At 41.6% G+C, this 17,529-nt stretch overlaps 2 protein-coding genes across 2 annotated transcripts; one reads left to right on the top strand and one right to left on the bottom strand.

The window, feature by feature from the left end:
• The first annotated feature begins 5,468 nt into the window (after positions 1–5,468).
• hnf1a (HNF1 homeobox a) lies at positions 5,469–14,529 on the top strand. Its single transcript, XM_006805424.2, has 10 exons — positions 5,469–8,845; positions 9,872–10,071; positions 10,180–10,360; positions 10,541–10,743; positions 10,947–11,089; positions 11,171–11,312; positions 11,391–11,579; positions 11,660–11,766; positions 11,846–11,930; positions 13,747–14,529. The coding sequence occupies exons 1-10, from the start codon at positions 8,547–8,549 to the stop codon at positions 13,875–13,877; spliced, it is 1,680 nt and encodes a 559-aa protein (XP_006805487.1). The 5' UTR covers positions 5,469–8,546; the 3' UTR covers positions 13,878–14,529.
• On the bottom strand, positions 14,337–17,447 carry c12h12orf43 (chromosome 12 C12orf43 homolog). Its single transcript, XM_006805423.2, has 6 exons — positions 17,318–17,447; positions 17,001–17,031; positions 15,369–15,467; positions 15,181–15,266; positions 15,008–15,095; positions 14,337–14,917 (listed from the first exon to the last, which is right to left on the bottom strand). Exons 1-6 carry the CDS (start codon positions 17,445–17,447, stop codon positions 14,569–14,571), a joined length of 783 nt encoding a protein of 260 aa, XP_006805486.2. The 3' UTR covers positions 14,337–14,568.
• Between the last annotated feature and the right edge of the window lie 82 nt (positions 17,448–17,529).

Genomic DNA, 17,529 nt, shown 5'->3' with positions numbered 1-17,529 from the left:
TACACTGCATTCAAAATGATAGAACACGTTTGGTTTACACTGTTTTGACTCTGATTTATAGAAGTTGCATGAATAATTAATCATTTTTCCATCCATCCATCTTCTTCCACTTATCCGGGGCCGGGTCCCGGGGGCAGCAGCCCAAGGAGAGAAGCCCAGACCTCCCTCTCCCCAGCCACCTCCTCCAGCTTGTCTGGGGGAACAACAAGGAGTACCCAGGCCAGCCGAGAGTTATAATCTCTCCAGCATGTCCTGGACTGATTGTTAATTTTTTCCCTAGCTTTTTGAGTTATGTGTCAGCTAGTACAGTCCTTGCTGGTCTGAGCAAAGAGGAGGCACAGGGTGGAAATGGTTGAAATGCAAAGGCCACCCACATGGACTGAACCATCTGCTGTAACGGCATGAAGTTCTCATTACCTCCACCAAAGAGGTTAGCGTTTGCATGCCTGCGTATCATTCTGTCTGAAACAGGATAGCTTGAAAAGTTTGGAATGATTTCTGATAAAAGATTGTAGGGGTCTAGAGTCGGGTCATGTTAACAATTTATTCAAATTTAGTGTTCAAGGCTGACAAAAAGCCTCATAACTTACCGTGTGTACTGTCAACATATAGAAAGTACTGCACAAAGATTTAAAATATCATGTCACATTTGACTTCTGACCTCTCCTTCAAAGTGATAATAATGCTGTGTACAGGTATTTAAAACTGTTTCTTACTGCCTTTGTTTGTATTGACAACAAATAGAGAATGATATATGGGGATTGTAAATATCATGTTATTTTATCTTGTTATGTACATGACAGTAACATATTTTATATATTATAATAATTATATATTAGAACTGTTTAAATGCACAATAATTTGAATGCATGTACAATGTTCCTTAATAAGTTTTTTGGACAACAAACTAAAAAACAAAACTTTTTGCTAAACATTTAAATGAATTTTAGTAAACAATGAAGATTAGTTTGATGAGTTAGTGTTTTTTGTAAACTAGTGTTTTTGAGCAACGCTTACTTTCATTGTTTTGTTTTTTTGGACATTTTGGTCAAATTAAACCCACTTTTTGAAAATTACACCTGTGCTTGTATTTTCATGTGGTCAGTCCCTTAAATGTAGCAATGCTTGCATCGCATCAGCACATCAAGAACAGGAGAGCATTTTTTTGGGCAAAAATGGCATCCGATATTTAAAATTAATCTATACATCTCACGTTTGACCTTCTAGAGGATGATTCTGGCTTATTTCACACCCCTGGTCTGATTGTAGTTGTAGATTATATAAAAATGTAGCAGCTTGCAATAAATCAACTGGGATCCCAGACAAAAGTTGAAAAACGTGTTTAATAGAGACTCTGGTGCACTGAGGAAAGTGTTAAGTTACGCAAGCCCTGCATTCACCATCTGTACTGACTTTTTAAAGATAGTGGGGTTTATCACTATACGGGTTGCTCCTGATAGGGGTAACTCTTCTGACACACCCACAAAAAAAGAAAGCTTACCTTAAAGCCCCATTGCCCACAACTGTGCCTTTTCATTAAAGCAGTTTGCTGTTTGTCCCTGAAAGATCAGCAAATGGTTGCGCACGTGTTTCAGATCGAAAGGGGCCCCGGTTCCTCCAAAAGCCACTCTGCAGTTCAAGCACCACTTCTGTCAGTCAAATGGAGCAGGTGGTGTGGCTGGATGAAAAGGTAGGGGAAGGAATAAGCCAGAAACTCACAGGGAGACTTCATTTTGTTTCTGTTATTCTGCTTAAATAATCTACATGTCTATTTTTACTTAATACCATTTAATAAGAGGTTGGCCTATACAGATAAGCACCTCAATTAAGCTTGCTGCCTCGAGGAGAATATCAAAGCCGCTAAAATAACAGCATGGCTAGAAAAGGAAAGTGTATGCATGTAGTTTAATATTGCAAAATGTTATTTACTTTTTTTTTTAAAGTATTATTATTAATAGGACTGGTCAGTGATTAATAAGAATAGCTTACACTCATATTCCCTACCCGTATAACCCCTGATTGTATCCAACTAGTGCAACTTTTCTCTGTCACCAGGTAGCCAATTACAGCCCCATGGAAATAAAGAAATTGCCCTTTTAATACTATAAATTGATTAACAGAGCCATGATTAGTGTTTTAGTAGTAGGTAATCTGCACTCTGACTGCGTGTGCTAAAAAAATTCTTACATTCATATTTTGGAATACAGTGTAGTGAAAAAATAATTCGCCCACCCTTTATGACTTATTAGTTTTTCGCATATTTGTTGCACTTACATGTTTCAAATAATGAAACAAATTTTAATATTTGATGAGGTAAATAGAAAATTCAGTTTTTAAATGATGATGTCATTTCTAACAGGAAAAAAGTTATCCAAACCTACCTGGTCCTGTGTGAAAAACTAAATGCTAAATTAACTGTGATTAACTACCGAGTTCAGTTTCACGAGCCACACCCGGCTCTTATTATTGTCAGACCTGCTGAATGAAGAAAATATTCTGTGAATTGATGACTCAAAAGGTGAACTTTTTGGAAGGTTTTAGTCCAGTTACATGTGTTGTAAAACCAGCGTTGGGGAGTAACGGAATACATTTACCACCGTTACGTATTTAAAATACAAAATATGAGTAACTGTATTCCGTTACAGTTACCGTTTAAAAAGGTGGTATTTAGAATACAGTTACTTTGTTTAAATAAATGGATTACACGGCGGTACTTTCCTGTTTCATATTGTGGCGGGTCAGGCCTGTTTGGGTTTTGTTTGACAGCTACGTTCTGTTGTTCCAGGCGGCAGCGTTACGGTTGCCATGGTTACAAGGTGCCGCTCTCTCTCTCTCTGGGTGAGAGAGCGCCTGTTGTTGTTGTGCTAAGCTAATATGCAGAATGCTACAGGTATAGCTCTAAAGAATGTAGCATCATGGGCAGTGTAGTCCGTGCTGCAGGGAGAATGGACTGCCATACACGTTATGTGTCTGTGAGCGAGCGAGGGAGAAAAAGGAAAAGTACGAGCTGTCATCCAGCAGAAACGGGAGCTGGAAGCATGTAAATATAATAATAACCACTGCAGCCAAGAAGAGAGCCTGACGAGCCCAGTTGTAAGTAAGCTATTAAGACTCGGCTGTACACCGTGTTCGTGTTTTCCTCCAAAAACAATAAGTTCTGTTGGAGCAGCCTTTCAACGCCTCTCTCTGTCTCTCGCTAGCAAAGTTGACCCAGACAACAAAGTAAAGCTAGTTTTCGGCTACGAGCCAACACAGAACCCACCGTATTAGCCAGAGGTCCCTTTACTACGGTTCGGAGCCGCGGACCTTCAGTAACAGTAATAAATCACAGCAATAGTACATTCATGTAGCTGTAAACAGCATGATAATATATTAAGTAATCCAAAGTATTCAGAATACGTTACTCTCATTGAGTAACGTAACGGAATACGTTACAGAATACCTTTTGGGGCATGTATTCTGTAATCTGTAATGGAATACATTTTAAAAGTAACCTTCCCAACACTGTGTAAAACTTGCACAGCATTTCAGAAAAAGATCATAGGAGCAGCCAATCATGGGGTTGGTAGTGTGATGGTCTGAGGCTGCTTTGCTGATTCAGGACCTGGATCACTAATTGAAGTTACCATGAATTCTGCTTTTTACCAGAAAATCCTGAGGAAGAACATCTGGCTGTCAGTTCGTGCCCTGACGCTGAAGTGTATTTGGGTTATGGAGCAGGACAATGACCCAAAATAAACTTTGGATGAATCAATAGAAACAAAGTGAAGAAAATATGCGGCTCATGTTTGAAAACCCTCTAATGTGGTTTAGTTGAAACAATTCTGCAAAGAGGAGTGGGCCAAAATCCGTCCACAGCAATGTGAAAGACTCATTGTCAGTTATCAGAAATGCTTGATTGCAGTTCTTGCTGCCAAGGGTGGCACAACCAGTTATTAGGTTTAGGGGGTAATTACCTTTTCAAACAGGCCCATGTAGGTTTGCATAACTTTCCTCCTTAATAAATGAAATCATAATTTAAAAACTGCATTTTGTATCTATTTGTATAATCTTTGTCTAAAAGTAAAATTAGTTTGACGATCTGAAACATTTAAATGTGACAAATATGCAAAAAGCTAAGAAATCAGGAAGGGTGCAAATACTTTTTCACTGCACTGTAATTTCATGCATCAGAATTATTTACCACCATAGTCGGAGACTAGATGTGTATTTTGGAAATAACAGAATAAGTAATAAAGACACTCACACTCCAACCATGTTATGTTACAGTCAAACCAGAGTAAACCAAGTGTTTTCGACTGCAGACCTTTAGTCTTCCTGCTTTTTTGTGAGTGTTAATCCTTTATTATGAAGGAAGAGTTTCAACTTCCTGTCACAGTCTGGCTAAGTTTGACTGACTTGTCGAAATTTCCAGTTTACAGACACAGGAACTTATCTGCTGTTCTCAGTCTGGTTTAGCTGGTTCTAAAAAGGTCCAAACATCAGATATGATAGGTGATAGACTCAAATAAAGTCTCCCAGAACACTGTGAGTCATGTCATCAGTTCCACAACACATGTACATACTTTTGTCTTCAGGAAATTAACTTTGTGTGCTGTTAATACAATCAATACCATATAGTATTCCTGTCCTTGCTTCATCTAAAAGCTGTGGAGTCAAATATGTCTGTGGAAATGTGATGTGTGTCAGTGTCCTTATTTGCAGGTAGAGTTAAAAATGTGTTCGTCTATCTTGATGCACCTTCCAGGCTGTAAACTGGCTTATGCAACGGGGGTATAACAGGCGGTTTGTGTGCTGTGTGCTCATTCAGTGCTGGGGTTTAAGTATTTAATTAGTACCAAAGCCAGCTCTGGCTAATCTTCTCAACACTGACTCAACATGTGACCTGGTGACTAATGTTAAGGCCAATCAATAGCCTGAGCAATTCAAACAAAGACAATGTCAGCTTTGACTCGCAGTAGGTATACATGCATGCAGTCCTATGCAATCGTTATGGTTTGAAGTAAAGTTTCTAGGTGGTTTCTACCAAACTGCTTTAAAACCAGTAAAAACACAGCCTCCAGATCATGCCTCCACAGTGTTTCCATGCCTTATAGAAACACTTCGAGCGCGCAACCCAGCACACACCCTATGTTACACAGACACTGATTTAGGTTTGCGATTGTCCTCTCCAGCACAGTTTATCCTCATTGAGCGCTGCAGTCAGTGTCCTGCCTGCAAACAGGCCTACTCTACCTCTGCAGATGAACAGATGAAGCTCTGGAAGTGGGACAGGGGCTATTTGGACAGGAATTAAGGGGTGTGTTAAATTTCTGCATGCATGATCAATGGGGTTGAATGGTGGGGTTGGTGGTGGGTGGGGGCTAACGCTAGGCAGAGGCAGAAACAGAAACAGAGGGGGAGAGAGAGAGCTAGCGAGCAATGGCTCACTAATGAGAGATGGACAGCGTGGATTGTATCTCATTACCAATCAACATAGCTTTGAGTTCTCCAGAGAGGGAAAATGCAAGCTCTAATGTGTGCTGCATGTGTTCCTTTTTGATAAACCCAGCTTGTGTGGTGGGGTATTAGTCACAGCGGTATCTGAGCTGCTGGAAATCCACACACAACTGCCCTCTGTCCGTTTTGGTGAGGAGTTTCCTCTGAATAGTACAATGGGACTTAATTACAGGTCACTGGCATGTCTCAGGGAGATAGAGGCAGCTCTGTTACCCTTCCAAATACAGTATAATGCCATCTTCCCAAGGGTGGGGTGGGGTAACAGGAGCTCAACACAAAAAGGTGCTGATAGGCCGAACCTGAGAATAGTATTAGGTGATCCAGGCAGAGAAAGTGAGCATTTTACAGTGTAAAGAGAAAAGAGGAAAGATAAAAGACTACATTAACTCTCAAAGGTTTTCTCCCATTCAGTTTGCCCTCTTTCCTTTCCAGTTCAGTTCCAACTTAGTCTTCCTGCCAACTTATGTTGTCAAAAAACAAGAGGGTGGATTAAAAAGGAGAGAGGGAGAGAGCAGGAGAGACAGGGAGAAGGCAAATCTATGGAAACAATAATATTATTTGAATTCAACAGCCGAACAGTTTAAAGTTTAAACATTAGAGATGGGAACGGTGAACCACTTTCAAGTTGTCCAGTATACTGGAATCATATTTCTCCAAGCATATAAATTTCTTTATCAACGCACAGATGTCAAACTCAGCAGTGATGTCCAAGCCTTTGTCCATCTATAATTTCCACAAAGAAAACTGATCAAGAATTAATAAGGGACTCAATAAAGAATCAGATCTGTAGTCAAAAATCAATAAGATTGTATTCATATCAGAAATGCAAAATGCAGAATTTGCACAGACCTACTATTTAAAAGAAAATGTTTTGCATGCTTTGCATAGAATTTCAGCTTTCCAGCTGACGTCCACGTTTTCTTTGTTTCATTTCATAATGTGCTAAATATGCAAGCAGCCTGGTTTAGCAGCACCCTGCAGATGTGCAGGGTTGCACTGTCGCGCTAAAATAATCACGATGGTTCAGTTGATGCTCTAAAAGCTGTAGATTTGTATACATCGTTCAGCATTAATGGTGCCCTCACAGGTGCTCTTGGTTACCTCATGCCATGTGCAGTCATGCGCTCCCTGTACTGAACTGCGCGCTGAAAACACACCAGGTGGTCTCTCTCCTCAGTTTTGAATTTCACAGCCCACAGGAAGGTTTTCCACTTCACTTGAGGCTGTCTTAAAAGCAGTAAGGCCCAGAGAAGGCAGCAGTGTTTCTGGGTCTTGTTTTTAGATGCATGGCAGAGTTGAACTTTTATTTGTGGATGCATGATGACTGTGTTCACTGGCGGTGGTTTTCAGAAGTGTTTCTGAGCCCATGCAGTGATTTTTTTTCACTACATAATTATGTCTATTTTAATCACAGACAGTCGACATCAGTTTTTGTCCTTATGCACAAAGAATGAGGAGATTTTTCCCAATTTCACTGAAGAGTTTAAAGTAAGTTGGATTATTACATAGTTAAAATACACGTGGTCTAAACCCCTTCCCATATTTACTTCTACAAGAGTCATCACTGGGGTGCTCTTTGGAAATTTTGCTAACTAACATAATTAAATGTAAGATATTAAAACAGGCGTCTGGGGCTTTTTGCATTACACTTGTCCAATTTCTTGTTGCACTTTTCTTCGCTCTTTCTGAGATGTGCTGCTGGAATCAGATTAGAAATAAAATGGTAAATGGCCTGTATTTATATAGCGCTTTACTAGTCCCTAAGGACCCCAAAGCGCTTTACATATCCAGTCATCCACCCATTCACACACTGGTGATGGCAGCTACGTTGTAGCCACAGCCACCCTGGGGCGCACTGACAGAGGCGAGGCTGCCGGACACTGGCGCCACCGGGCCCTCTGACCACCACCAGTAGGCAACGGGTGAAGTGTCTTGCCCAAGGACACAACAACCGAGACTGTCCAAGCCGGGGCTCGAACCGGCAACCTTCCGATTACAAGGCGAACTCCCAACTCTTGAGCCACGATCGCCGAAATATAAGCACATATATTTCAAACAAGGAAAAAAAAAGAGAAAATCTTGCTCCTTTTTTTAAAGTTTAATTTGTGAAATAGTCACAAGTAGTCGATGATGTCCAAAGTGTTTAACTTGTGCACATTGATTTTAAAAAAAAGTGTTAGAGGTCGACCTTAAAGCGCTCTCTCAGTAAATGTGTAATGAGTAAATGTTTTAGGAAACTGATGTGCCAACTTATTCCTTTCTTGTTCTTTGTCCTTTCTTGTCTTGAACTCATGTTCAAGACAGAAAACACTCCACCAAGGCCCCTAACATGAAGCAACTTCCTGAAAGTCTAATGTAAAGATAACACAGCAGCGCCCTCTCCTGGCAGAAAAGACAAATCAAACTTTGTTCCTGCTTAGCTGATCTCCTGCTCATCTGTACATTATTATTTATTTATTTATTTATTTTTTACATATGCATTAACAAATAAAATGTATGGAATAAGAAAAAATAAGGAAAAACAAGAAAGAAAAAAGCCCAAAACTATTTTTCCAAAATGTCCTTTCCGTGTGAGAAAAAGCTAAACGTAAAAAGCTCCCAACTTTCCAAGTCATGTTTCCCCCCCACTGTCTTATCAGTTTTCTGCTCTGAGAAGTAGACTGTGCACTCTGCCAGTGCAACACCCCTCATTTTTATTTATTGTTTTTAAGATGAACTTTGGTCCCTGCTGAGGACTGAGGGAGAAGGGACAAAGTTCACAGGGCGCACGTAAGGAGGAGGGGGTGAATAGGAGGAAGGTTAGATTAAAAGAAAATTGACCTTTGAAAGCAAAAACAACAAGTGAAAAGCTAAAACCGGACAGCTCTGGACACATCGGAGGATTCAGCAAAGGAAAATGAAAGTTTACTTTCTCATGAGCTGAAGAGGGACTGCAGATATAAAATAATGGGGCCTGGCGCTGGCTGTGTGGCTGTCGTTTGAGCGTGGTAGTGCACATGAGAGCAGTGTTTGTTTGCGAAGCAGTAGTGAGGTAAGACATAAGACTAATGGAGGTAGAGGAGAGGGCTGAGGCAGCCAAAGCGGGGCCGAGTCGTTTGACGGCCCTGCAGGAGCAGCTGATCTGGGCCCTGCTGGAATCTGGACTGTCCCGGGAGGTTCTGATCCAAGCCATGGGGGAACTGGAACGAGACAGGGCAAGTGCTGGCAACGAGAAGGGAGAAAGGGGGGATGGAGAGAGCTCAGAGGAGGGAGAAATGGATTTCCCACCACCTATATTCCGAGAACTGGAGAAGCTCCCTCCAGAGGAGGCGTCCAAACTGAGGACTGAAGTCGAGCACCTACTGCAGTAAGTAGATCCTGGCGCTTCTCTGGAAGCTTAATGGCAACAGCGACAATCATCCTAATGTCTCGGTAACTGCTATTCTCACTCAGCAGCTTTTCCAGTAGGACCCGGTCGGATAAATTCTGAAAATTGACAACATCCTCGCCACCGCTTCTGATTCTCCTCCTCTTTGTGCTCCTCCCGTGTGTCAAAACCACACACTTGAGAGTCGAAGCAACACTTTACGCATTTACCTGTTAACACCACTATTCCTATTGTCTTCTTGCACTCTGTCCCCATGTCTTTACCAAATCCTCCCTCCTTGCCATGCTTCTCTGACTCTCTCTCTGCAGTCTGGCTCTTGGGCGAATATAAAGAGGGTTCCTCCTTTGCTAGTTACTAATTACCCACCCTCATCATTATTCCCTGACCATTTCTTAATAAATAAGCCAAGAGCCTGAGGTGAAGATTAATAGAGCAGAGCTGGTCATGTGAGACCGTGTTTGCGCAACGCACGAGTGATTTTTGTCCGTTCAGTTTTAAGGCCTGATCCTGAAAATATGGAACAGAGACATATAAACATTGGATATTCTATCATAAACATTAAATGTTTAAAAAAGTGGGAAAAAAGCTCGCTCTAAATAGGATTGTTAAAAAAAAACCAACTAATTTTTGCCCGATACCTTTACCAAAATGTTTGGAAGCTGTTTGAGACTTTCAAAATAATTTGGTGCGTCTTTAATGACGTTTCCAACTTGATAATTAGGAAGTGTTAAAATAGGCTTCATAAATCTTTTACATGTTTTCCAGTCAAGTGATCTGAAAGGGCTGGACTTTGTTCCCCCGTGCTCTCTCTTATCTCTCTTTGTCAACAAACCTCTCTTTACTTCCCACTGTGTGGTCATATTTTACGTCCCTACTGATGTGACAAACTGCCTGGTTAGCACTTCTACATATACTGGTATCTGTTAAGGAAAAGTCCACTAAATAAAAATGCACAAAACTATAAGGTGGGCGGTTTTTAAGCTCAGGTGTCTGTCTGTCTGACAGTGAGGATCCCTGGCATGTTGCAAAAATGGTAAAAAGCTACATGCAGCAGCATAACCTACCTCAGCGGGAGGTGGTGGAGTCCACGGGACTCAACCAGTCTCACCTCTCCCAGCACCTCAACAAAGGCACGCCTATGAAGAACCAAAAAAGAGCTGCTCTGTACACCTGGTATGTCAAGAAGCAGTGCGAGATCAGCCAGCGTGAGTACACAAGCCGTGCTGGAGCTCCGAGAGTGCAAAAATAAAATAAAAATGTGAGGTGTTTAAAAACAAACAACAACAAAAACCATGCTAACTTTTTAAATGTAGAATTTACCAATGCCAAACATGGCCTTGCAACTGTGAAGGACCAAGGGGAGGACACCAAGAAAGGACGGAGGAACAGGTTCAAGTGGGGTCCAGCATCCCTGCAGATCCTCTTCCACGCCTACGAACGACAGAAGAACCCGAGCAAGGAGGAAAGAGAGGGGCTGGTGGAGGAGTGTAACAGGTGAGATTTTGTGTTAATTTATCTTGTTTTTATAGGGTTGCTGTGACACTTATCCAGACCCAAACTATATGTGAGAAACTTTAACATGATTGATCTAAATTCTTGGCATCTGATCATATATTTCTATGGATTTATAACAATTAACTCTTGTAATAAAAAGAGTCTGATTTGCTCTTTCAGGGCAGAATGCCTCCAGAGGGGCGTGTCTCCCTCCCAGCTTGCTGGCCTCGGCTCTAACCTGGTCACTGAAGTCCGAGTGTACAACTGGTTCGCTAACCGTCGGAAAGAGGAGGCTTTTCGTCACAAACTGGCCCTCGACACGCCTTTCGGCAGTCAGACTGCCTCATCCTCCAACGCCAACCTTCCACCCAGTCCCGAGCACGGTAATCACCCATCATGCATGGAAATTTGAGAGGGAAATCAGAACGGCTTAGAGACATGACTCTACTGGTTGTGCTGCTGGATGCTCATATTTACCTTTATTCTATTTAGACTTGGAGCAGTCGACCAAAGTCAGCTGTGATGTGTGTAAACCACGAACCTTAGAAATGTTCTGGGACTGACTGGATGATTGTTGTTTCCCCAGGTGTGAAATACAGCCACCACATCCCATGCGACACTGTGAGCTCAGCCAGAGGCAGCGGAGGGGAGAGAGTGGGGCGTCTCATGGTGAGTCCAGTCCAACTGGAGCCAAGCCACACACTCCTCGAGACCCATAACCCCAAGCTGGTGAGAGCCCGTGTCCGGATCCCTCGTGGTTCAATATGCTAAATTACCAGCTGCCCTAAACATGCCATCCTCTGGTTTCAGGTGTCCAGCGGTGGGCCACTACCCCCAGTAAGCACTCTAACCTCCCTGCACAGTCTGTCTGCCTCACCTGCATCCTCACAGAGCCTCATCATGGCCTCAGTGCCCAGCGTCATGAGTCTGGGGGAGTCCTCCCTTCTTATTGGTAACATTTTTCCCCTTATTACAAAATGGGAATAAAAAGGGAACCAATACTCAGACCAACGTCATTGCTGTTTCACAGGTTTAGCCTCCACGCAACCTCAGACTGTGCCTGTCATAAACAACATGGGAGGCGGTTTCACAACCTTGCAGCCCATCTCGTTCCAGCAGCAGCTTCACGCCTCTCCCCAGCCGCCAATACCACAGCAGCTTCAGAGTCACATGGCTGCCAGTCCGTTCATGGCAACCATGGCACAGCTGCCATGTCACAGTAAGACTGCAGTAACACGACGACTAGAGCTCAACATGTCATCCCCGAGTAAAGATTCATTCATCCATTTGTCGTTCCAGTGTACAGCAAATCGGATTCGCCCCAGTACCACCCGTCCAGTTTGCTCTCGCAGGCCATGGTCATCACAGACAGCAGCAGCCTGACCAGCCTCACTACTGTCAGACAGGTACAGGGACTGACCAGAGCTCAGTCTGTTCAGAGCATCTAGTTTTAAAACCTAAATCATTGATTTTTGTTTCGGGCAGATTCTGACCACAGACCCTGAGGAGCAGGAAGACGCAGCTTTACAGGAAGACTCTCTAAACATGCAACCACACTCACCTGGACCAGGTACAAAGATGTAAACAGCATGTAAATGTAGGGACTGATAAAGGGATAGAGATTGATGATGATGTTGACAGGAAAGTTGGATATATTGCAGGAGACCAGAGCTCTTTCCGTCACCTGGATTCACTGACAATCAGGAGAAACGGTCCCACGAGTTAATCAAGGGTTCATATGAAAGGGTGATGTCGGCAGCGTCTGAGCAATTTTTTTTTACAAATCATGACTTCCACAAAAAATGATTCACTGGAATTAAGACTGATTTTACTGCTTTGTGCTATAAATCAGCAGATTATCAATTTTCTGCAGCATTCATCTGATCCTTTTAATAACAGTCGTATTTAAGTTTATAGATCTTTAATCACCATTTGATAGCTTTCTCATTCCCGTCACAATGTGATGCAGTTTGCACTTCATTCGGTGGGTTTAATAAGGCACGGCTTAACACGCTGAACATTTAAAACTTATTCATCCAGCAGAATAAAACATGCTGCGAATAAAAGCATCAGTAAAAATGTGAAACTGAAACTCAAAACATAACCGGCTCCTGACAATTTGAGTTTTATTCCTTCAGCTGGAGACTGGGTGCCGTTTACAGCTTGAGAGTAAAGACTAAATATAAAAATAGAATTCAACCTTAGTGGAAATTTGATATGAGGTCTTGAAAAAATAAAATTGTTTAGCGCTGACAGGAATAAAATCTAAAAATCTATTATTTATTCATTATTACTGATGCTCCATGAACTTGTTCATGCATGGAGATCTGCCTGATTCCAGGGATAGTGATGCTATTTTTGGGGAGATTTGGTTGGTCAGGTGGTCCAGGTAAGGTTCACAGCATAAGATTAGATTAGATGAAACTTTATTAACCCCTTGGGTGGGTTACTTCGGGAAATTCAGTTTCCAGAAGCACAGCGCCGACAGAAGTTATGTGTTACAGATACAATAATGGGGAATGAGAGTAAGGATATAAGCATCAGTTACCATGGCAACAAGTGAACCACATGCAGTACAGAACACCCAGAGTTAACCCTGGAGTTATCTGGATAAGCCAAAATCTGGCTTCATAGTACAGGCCTCAGGTGGAAGCAAACCAAGGCCATGAGTATTGGAGGTGGATTCAAGATGTTCTACCGTGCTGCAGACAGGAAGAGAAATGGATTAGGGGTGATCCTGAAGGAAGATTATGTGAAGAGTGTCAGACAGGCTCACGAGTTTGAAGCTGGGTGATGCTAATGCTTTGGAGAAGATGGTGGAGTTGGTGTTAAGATTTTCATTGGGAGTGAGCAGGATGGACAAGATTAAACGCTGATTAGATGTCGAAGATGGAGCTGCCAGGGAGGAGGAAAAGACAAAGAGCACAAAGAAGGTTCATGGATGTAGTGAAGGAGGACGTGCAGAGGGTTGGTGTGACAGAGGAGGGTGCTAGAGGTGAGATGGAGGCATATGATCTGCTGTAGAAACCCCTAAAAGGAGCAGCTGAGAGGAGACCATGAAAGCAGACGACTGGTTCAAACACTGCACGAAGACAAAAGCTGACATTTACCATTACATGGTGCATAGAGCAAGGCTGTCTACGGCGCATAAGCCAACAGCGTGGTTAGCTAGTCCATCAGAGATGTTTCATTATTTACTTCTTATCATGTGTACATCAATTGACTGATATCAGCAACTCTTTTTACCTTCTACACCTTCACAGAAAAGAACCCAAAGATAATAAACTCTCAGATGTCTTTGTAGCCTGATTCTCTCAAATGTCCCAACACAAACACTGTTTTCAAACAATCTGAAGCCTCTTTTCTTTGCTTTTTTAAATTAACAGTTTCATCCGAGAGCCTCGAGCTGTATCCTTCCTCTCAGGCGACAGAAAGGCATCAATCTCACCTCCTCTCACCGTCTCCGACAGAAATCAGCTCCTACATCCCTGCACAAATGGTTTCCACAGCACAGTAGAAGAGTCTCCTGACTGTCAGCTGGATTCAGGAGTGAATCGGGACGTATGCCATGTAAGCTTGGGGCCAGTACTACAAAGCAAGTTCAAAATACCCAAAATACTGGCTTCATCCACCCCAAGATCAGCATTCAGAATAAGTAGTCACCCGAAAGCTGTTTTGAACTTGATACCAGGGTCTTTCCAATCTAGATCTGACCAATCAGAAACGTGGACAAGCAGTGCAGCTAATTTTACAAAAGAAGATAAAACTACAGTAACAGAAATACGAGCAGGTAAGGTCTGCAGCGTAGGTTACCATGAAGATGTACCAAAGTAAGAAGCGAGTCGCCTTCGTAACACTGAAAACCCAGAGTTGCACCTGAGCGACGACACTGTTTGACTCAAACGTCAACAAACTGTCACTGAAACGAGGACACAGAAAATTCTCTCGACACAGAAAATCAACGGAAGATTAACACTGACGTGTATTTTTTTATTCAAATATTTGTAAATGTTTTAGAATTTAAACAAAATGTAAACTGATCTGAAACTTGTCATCAGCATTTTTTTAACTCACCTTGAAATATTTTCACTTTTTTTTGTTTTTACATCATTAATGACAAAGTAAAGACCAATTCCAGCTTTTGAATAAAAATATTTTAAATCTTTGAATTCACTGTGGCAGAAAGTCATTTAAAAAATAATGAAAAATCAGTGCAATGCTTCTTCCTCTGCATTTCCTTCTTGCCTCTTCTTCTTCTTTTTCCGTTTTACTTTGACTTGCATGTGTTCCTGTTCTGAGTTTGTGAGCTCACCATTACTCTGAGCATCAGGAGTAGAATCTGAGTCCACCTGTTCCCCACCCTCCTGATTCTTCTTCTTCTTCTTCTTCTTCTTCACGCGGCTCTCTTCTCCCTCTGTATCTTTCTTCTTCGTCTTTGTCATTTTTACCGAGCAAGGAGACTCCATCGAAGGGGGTGAGAGCACCAACGAGGGCAACAGATCTTTGACAGACACCGCTGCCTCTTTCAGCCTCATTTCCATCTCATCATCGCTGTCGCTGAAACGGGCAGAGAGAGAAAGAATGTCATACGGAGGGAAATAAAAATGAATCAATAACACAAGGAAGAAAACATTAGAGATGAAGAACCTTGAGCTGGGAGCAGGCCGACGCCTTACGGGGGCGGGAGGATCTTCAGCTTTCTTTCCTGGGACGGATGTAGAAAACAGACGAAATCCTAGAAGAAGAAAACTGTCAGGTTTAAAGAGATGAACAGAAGTTTCCATAGAAACAAAATCTTCTTAAAGAGCCAGAAACTTTACCTTCATCCTCCTCCTCCTCATCATCTTTGTTACATTTAGCTGGTTCTAAACAGGATGAAGTTTGAGGCTTTATCTCTGAAATACAACTGACAGGCAAATATAATGGTTAATAAGATAATCGTATGATTATCAATTATTATAAACAAAAGGTTTTATTTCTTTTGTTTTTTTGTAGTCAGAGTTGTTACCTGTCAAGAAAGTGTCCTAACTTTCTGGCAACATGCGTCTGGAATCCTGGCGTGACCTGGAGCTCGTTGCCATCATGTTCATGGTCAGCGACAACGAGACTGTTATACAAAAAACTTTATGAAGCTCATTTTATTTCTGACATTGACATAAAAAAATACCTCTGTACTTGCCTACTGAGATAAAGGATCTACAGCCCTTTGCAAAAGTCTCAAGCCTCTGACTCTGAACGCAGCTTTTTCTGCCCTTTCTTTCAGTAATCTGCAGGAATATTTCTCCAGGCTTCTTGGAGGACATTTAAAGCTCTTTGGATGTTTCTGCAAGATTCTCTCACACTCTTTCACTAATGTTATGGTCTGGCCTCAATCTACGACTGATAGTGTTCCATTGTGTGTTTTCTTAATTATGTAAGTTTTACTTCATTGCCAATTTTGACAAGATCCCCAACACCACTGCCCAAAACCCCCAAATCCTCTGTATAGACACTCACTGCTGTACCTCTCTCCTGACCTCCTCCGTACATATTAACAATTATTTGAACAATAAAATTCTTCCCTCCATCAGATCTGTTGCCAACGATTTTCAGTCTAGTTCTTGTGTAATTTAGCATGGATTCTTGACAGCCACACTTCCACTGAGACCATTTGTTATAAGTCTTCATGAACAACAGATGGATCAACAGAGGGGCCAGATGCATCACTCAGGTCAGGTCTTTGCTAAACGTTTTCCTGCTTTTAGGTGCATAACTTTCAGATACTGTTCATCTGTTGTAGATATTTTTAGTTCTCCATTTGTTTCATCTACTTGTATTTTTTAAAGACACACTATGAACCATACCAAGTTGTTGGAATAAATAACTTTTTAGTAATCACTTTGTTGGCGTAAAAATATTATTTTGTGCCTGCCAAACTGTGTTTTCTTGGGGATTTTTCATAGTTCAACTAAAGAAATGATAACAAGTAATGTGTTTTTGTGACAGGCTGCTATTAAAGTGCCTAAAGACACAATGTTGTGTTAATCAGTGTTAAGTGGCTCAACAAACAAACAAACAAGGAAAGACAACATTCCTTTGAAAATGATCAGGCACAATGACTGAACTGAAAGTGAGTGAAAAAGTAGCCAATGTCCAAAGAAACACAGAAAGACCTTCTGAAAAGCCCGAAGAACTATTGCTCAAACAATACTTTAAACAATTCTAAGCAAAATATAAAGAAATCAGGGTTGGTTCGAGTTAAAAACATTAACTTGAACTAACAAATTATTATTACGCAATGCGAGATTAATTTGCAGAACAGATGGATAGTCATAGCTTACAAAAACTAATTTTAAGTATATCTGGGGGTTTTTTCCCCCACATTAATTGAATCTAATATCATTACAATTTACTGCTCACATTGGAAATACACAAAGTTTACATACAGAGCTTTTATGCGTGAAAAAACAACAGCATGTTACATCTTTGTGGGTCAAACAACCAATCTGGAAATACTCTAAACCTTCCATACATTTTCGCTCCTGTGCAATAGTGAAAGGAACAACAATGTATTCTGTTGGAAAATTGAAGCAGTTTTCACACTTGGACGGATATTTAACACTAAAAGAAGTAAATGGATATTTTAAAAGGTAACACTTACCGCTTTGACTCTTTCACACTGGCATCCGCATCTTAAAACACAGAGAGTTAGCGTCTTTAACAGAGCTACACTGCAGCTGTGTTGATTTAGCAAGCTCAGGGGCTAGCTAAAGCTGCGCTATGCTCTTAGAGTCTCACTGTAATGTTTATTTGTAACCAATTAAATAAATTTCATTAGAAAATGTTACTGACCGACAGCTCTTTATGAATGGACTATAAATATTGTGGAAACTTCTCCGAGGTACCTGTTGGGAACGACTAGCAGTGCACGTATGCTAGCTTGGCCCCTCGGTTCAAACAGAAGAGGCAAACACTAACCTTTGCTTTTGACAGCCTTCGTCTCCCAAACCGCCTCCTGACATCTTTTAAGTACTTCGTCGTCACTGCTGCTGGAGTCGTCCGAAACCCCAACCATCTTTTTAGCGGGGGCCGCCATGATGAAACACATGTGCAGCTACTAGTGTTGTGTTTTCAGCAGAGGATTCTGGGTAATGTATTTTGTTAGCCAGGTGAGAGAAAAAACCCAAAGC

This window comes from Neolamprologus brichardi, chromosome 12 (assembly GCF_056152115.1).
Source record: "Neolamprologus brichardi isolate AB-2024 chromosome 12, ASM5615211v1, whole genome shotgun sequence".
NCBI classification, from domain to species: domain Eukaryota; kingdom Metazoa; phylum Chordata; class Actinopteri; order Cichliformes; family Cichlidae; genus Neolamprologus; species Neolamprologus brichardi.
The sequence above is the reverse complement of the archived record's forward strand: the minus strand, read 5'-3'. Positions and strand labels throughout refer to the sequence as shown.

Coding starts and splice junctions, on each gene's coding strand:
- c12h12orf43 (XM_006805423.2), bottom strand. CDS start 17,447: ATGTGTTTCATCATGGCGGCCCCCGCTAAAAAGATGGTTGGGGTTTCG. Junction 15,468..17,000: donor AGTGTGAAAGAGTCAAAGCG/GTAAGTGTTACC, acceptor TTTGTATAACAG/TCTCGTTGTCGCTGACCATG. Junction 15,096..15,180: donor TGAGGAGGAGGAGGATGAAG/GTAAAGTTTCTG, acceptor TTCTTCTTCTAG/GATTTCGTCTGTTTTCTACA.
- hnf1a (XM_006805424.2), top strand. CDS start 8,547: ATGGAGGTAGAGGAGAGGGCTGAGGCAGCCAAAGCGGGGCCGAGTCGT. Junction 11,580..11,659: donor GGCACAGCTGCCATGTCACA/GTAAGACTGCAG, acceptor TTGTCGTTCCAG/TGTACAGCAAATCGGATTCG. Junction 11,931..13,746: donor ACCACACTCACCTGGACCAG/GTACAAAGATGT, acceptor TTAAATTAACAG/TTTCATCCGAGAGCCTCGAG.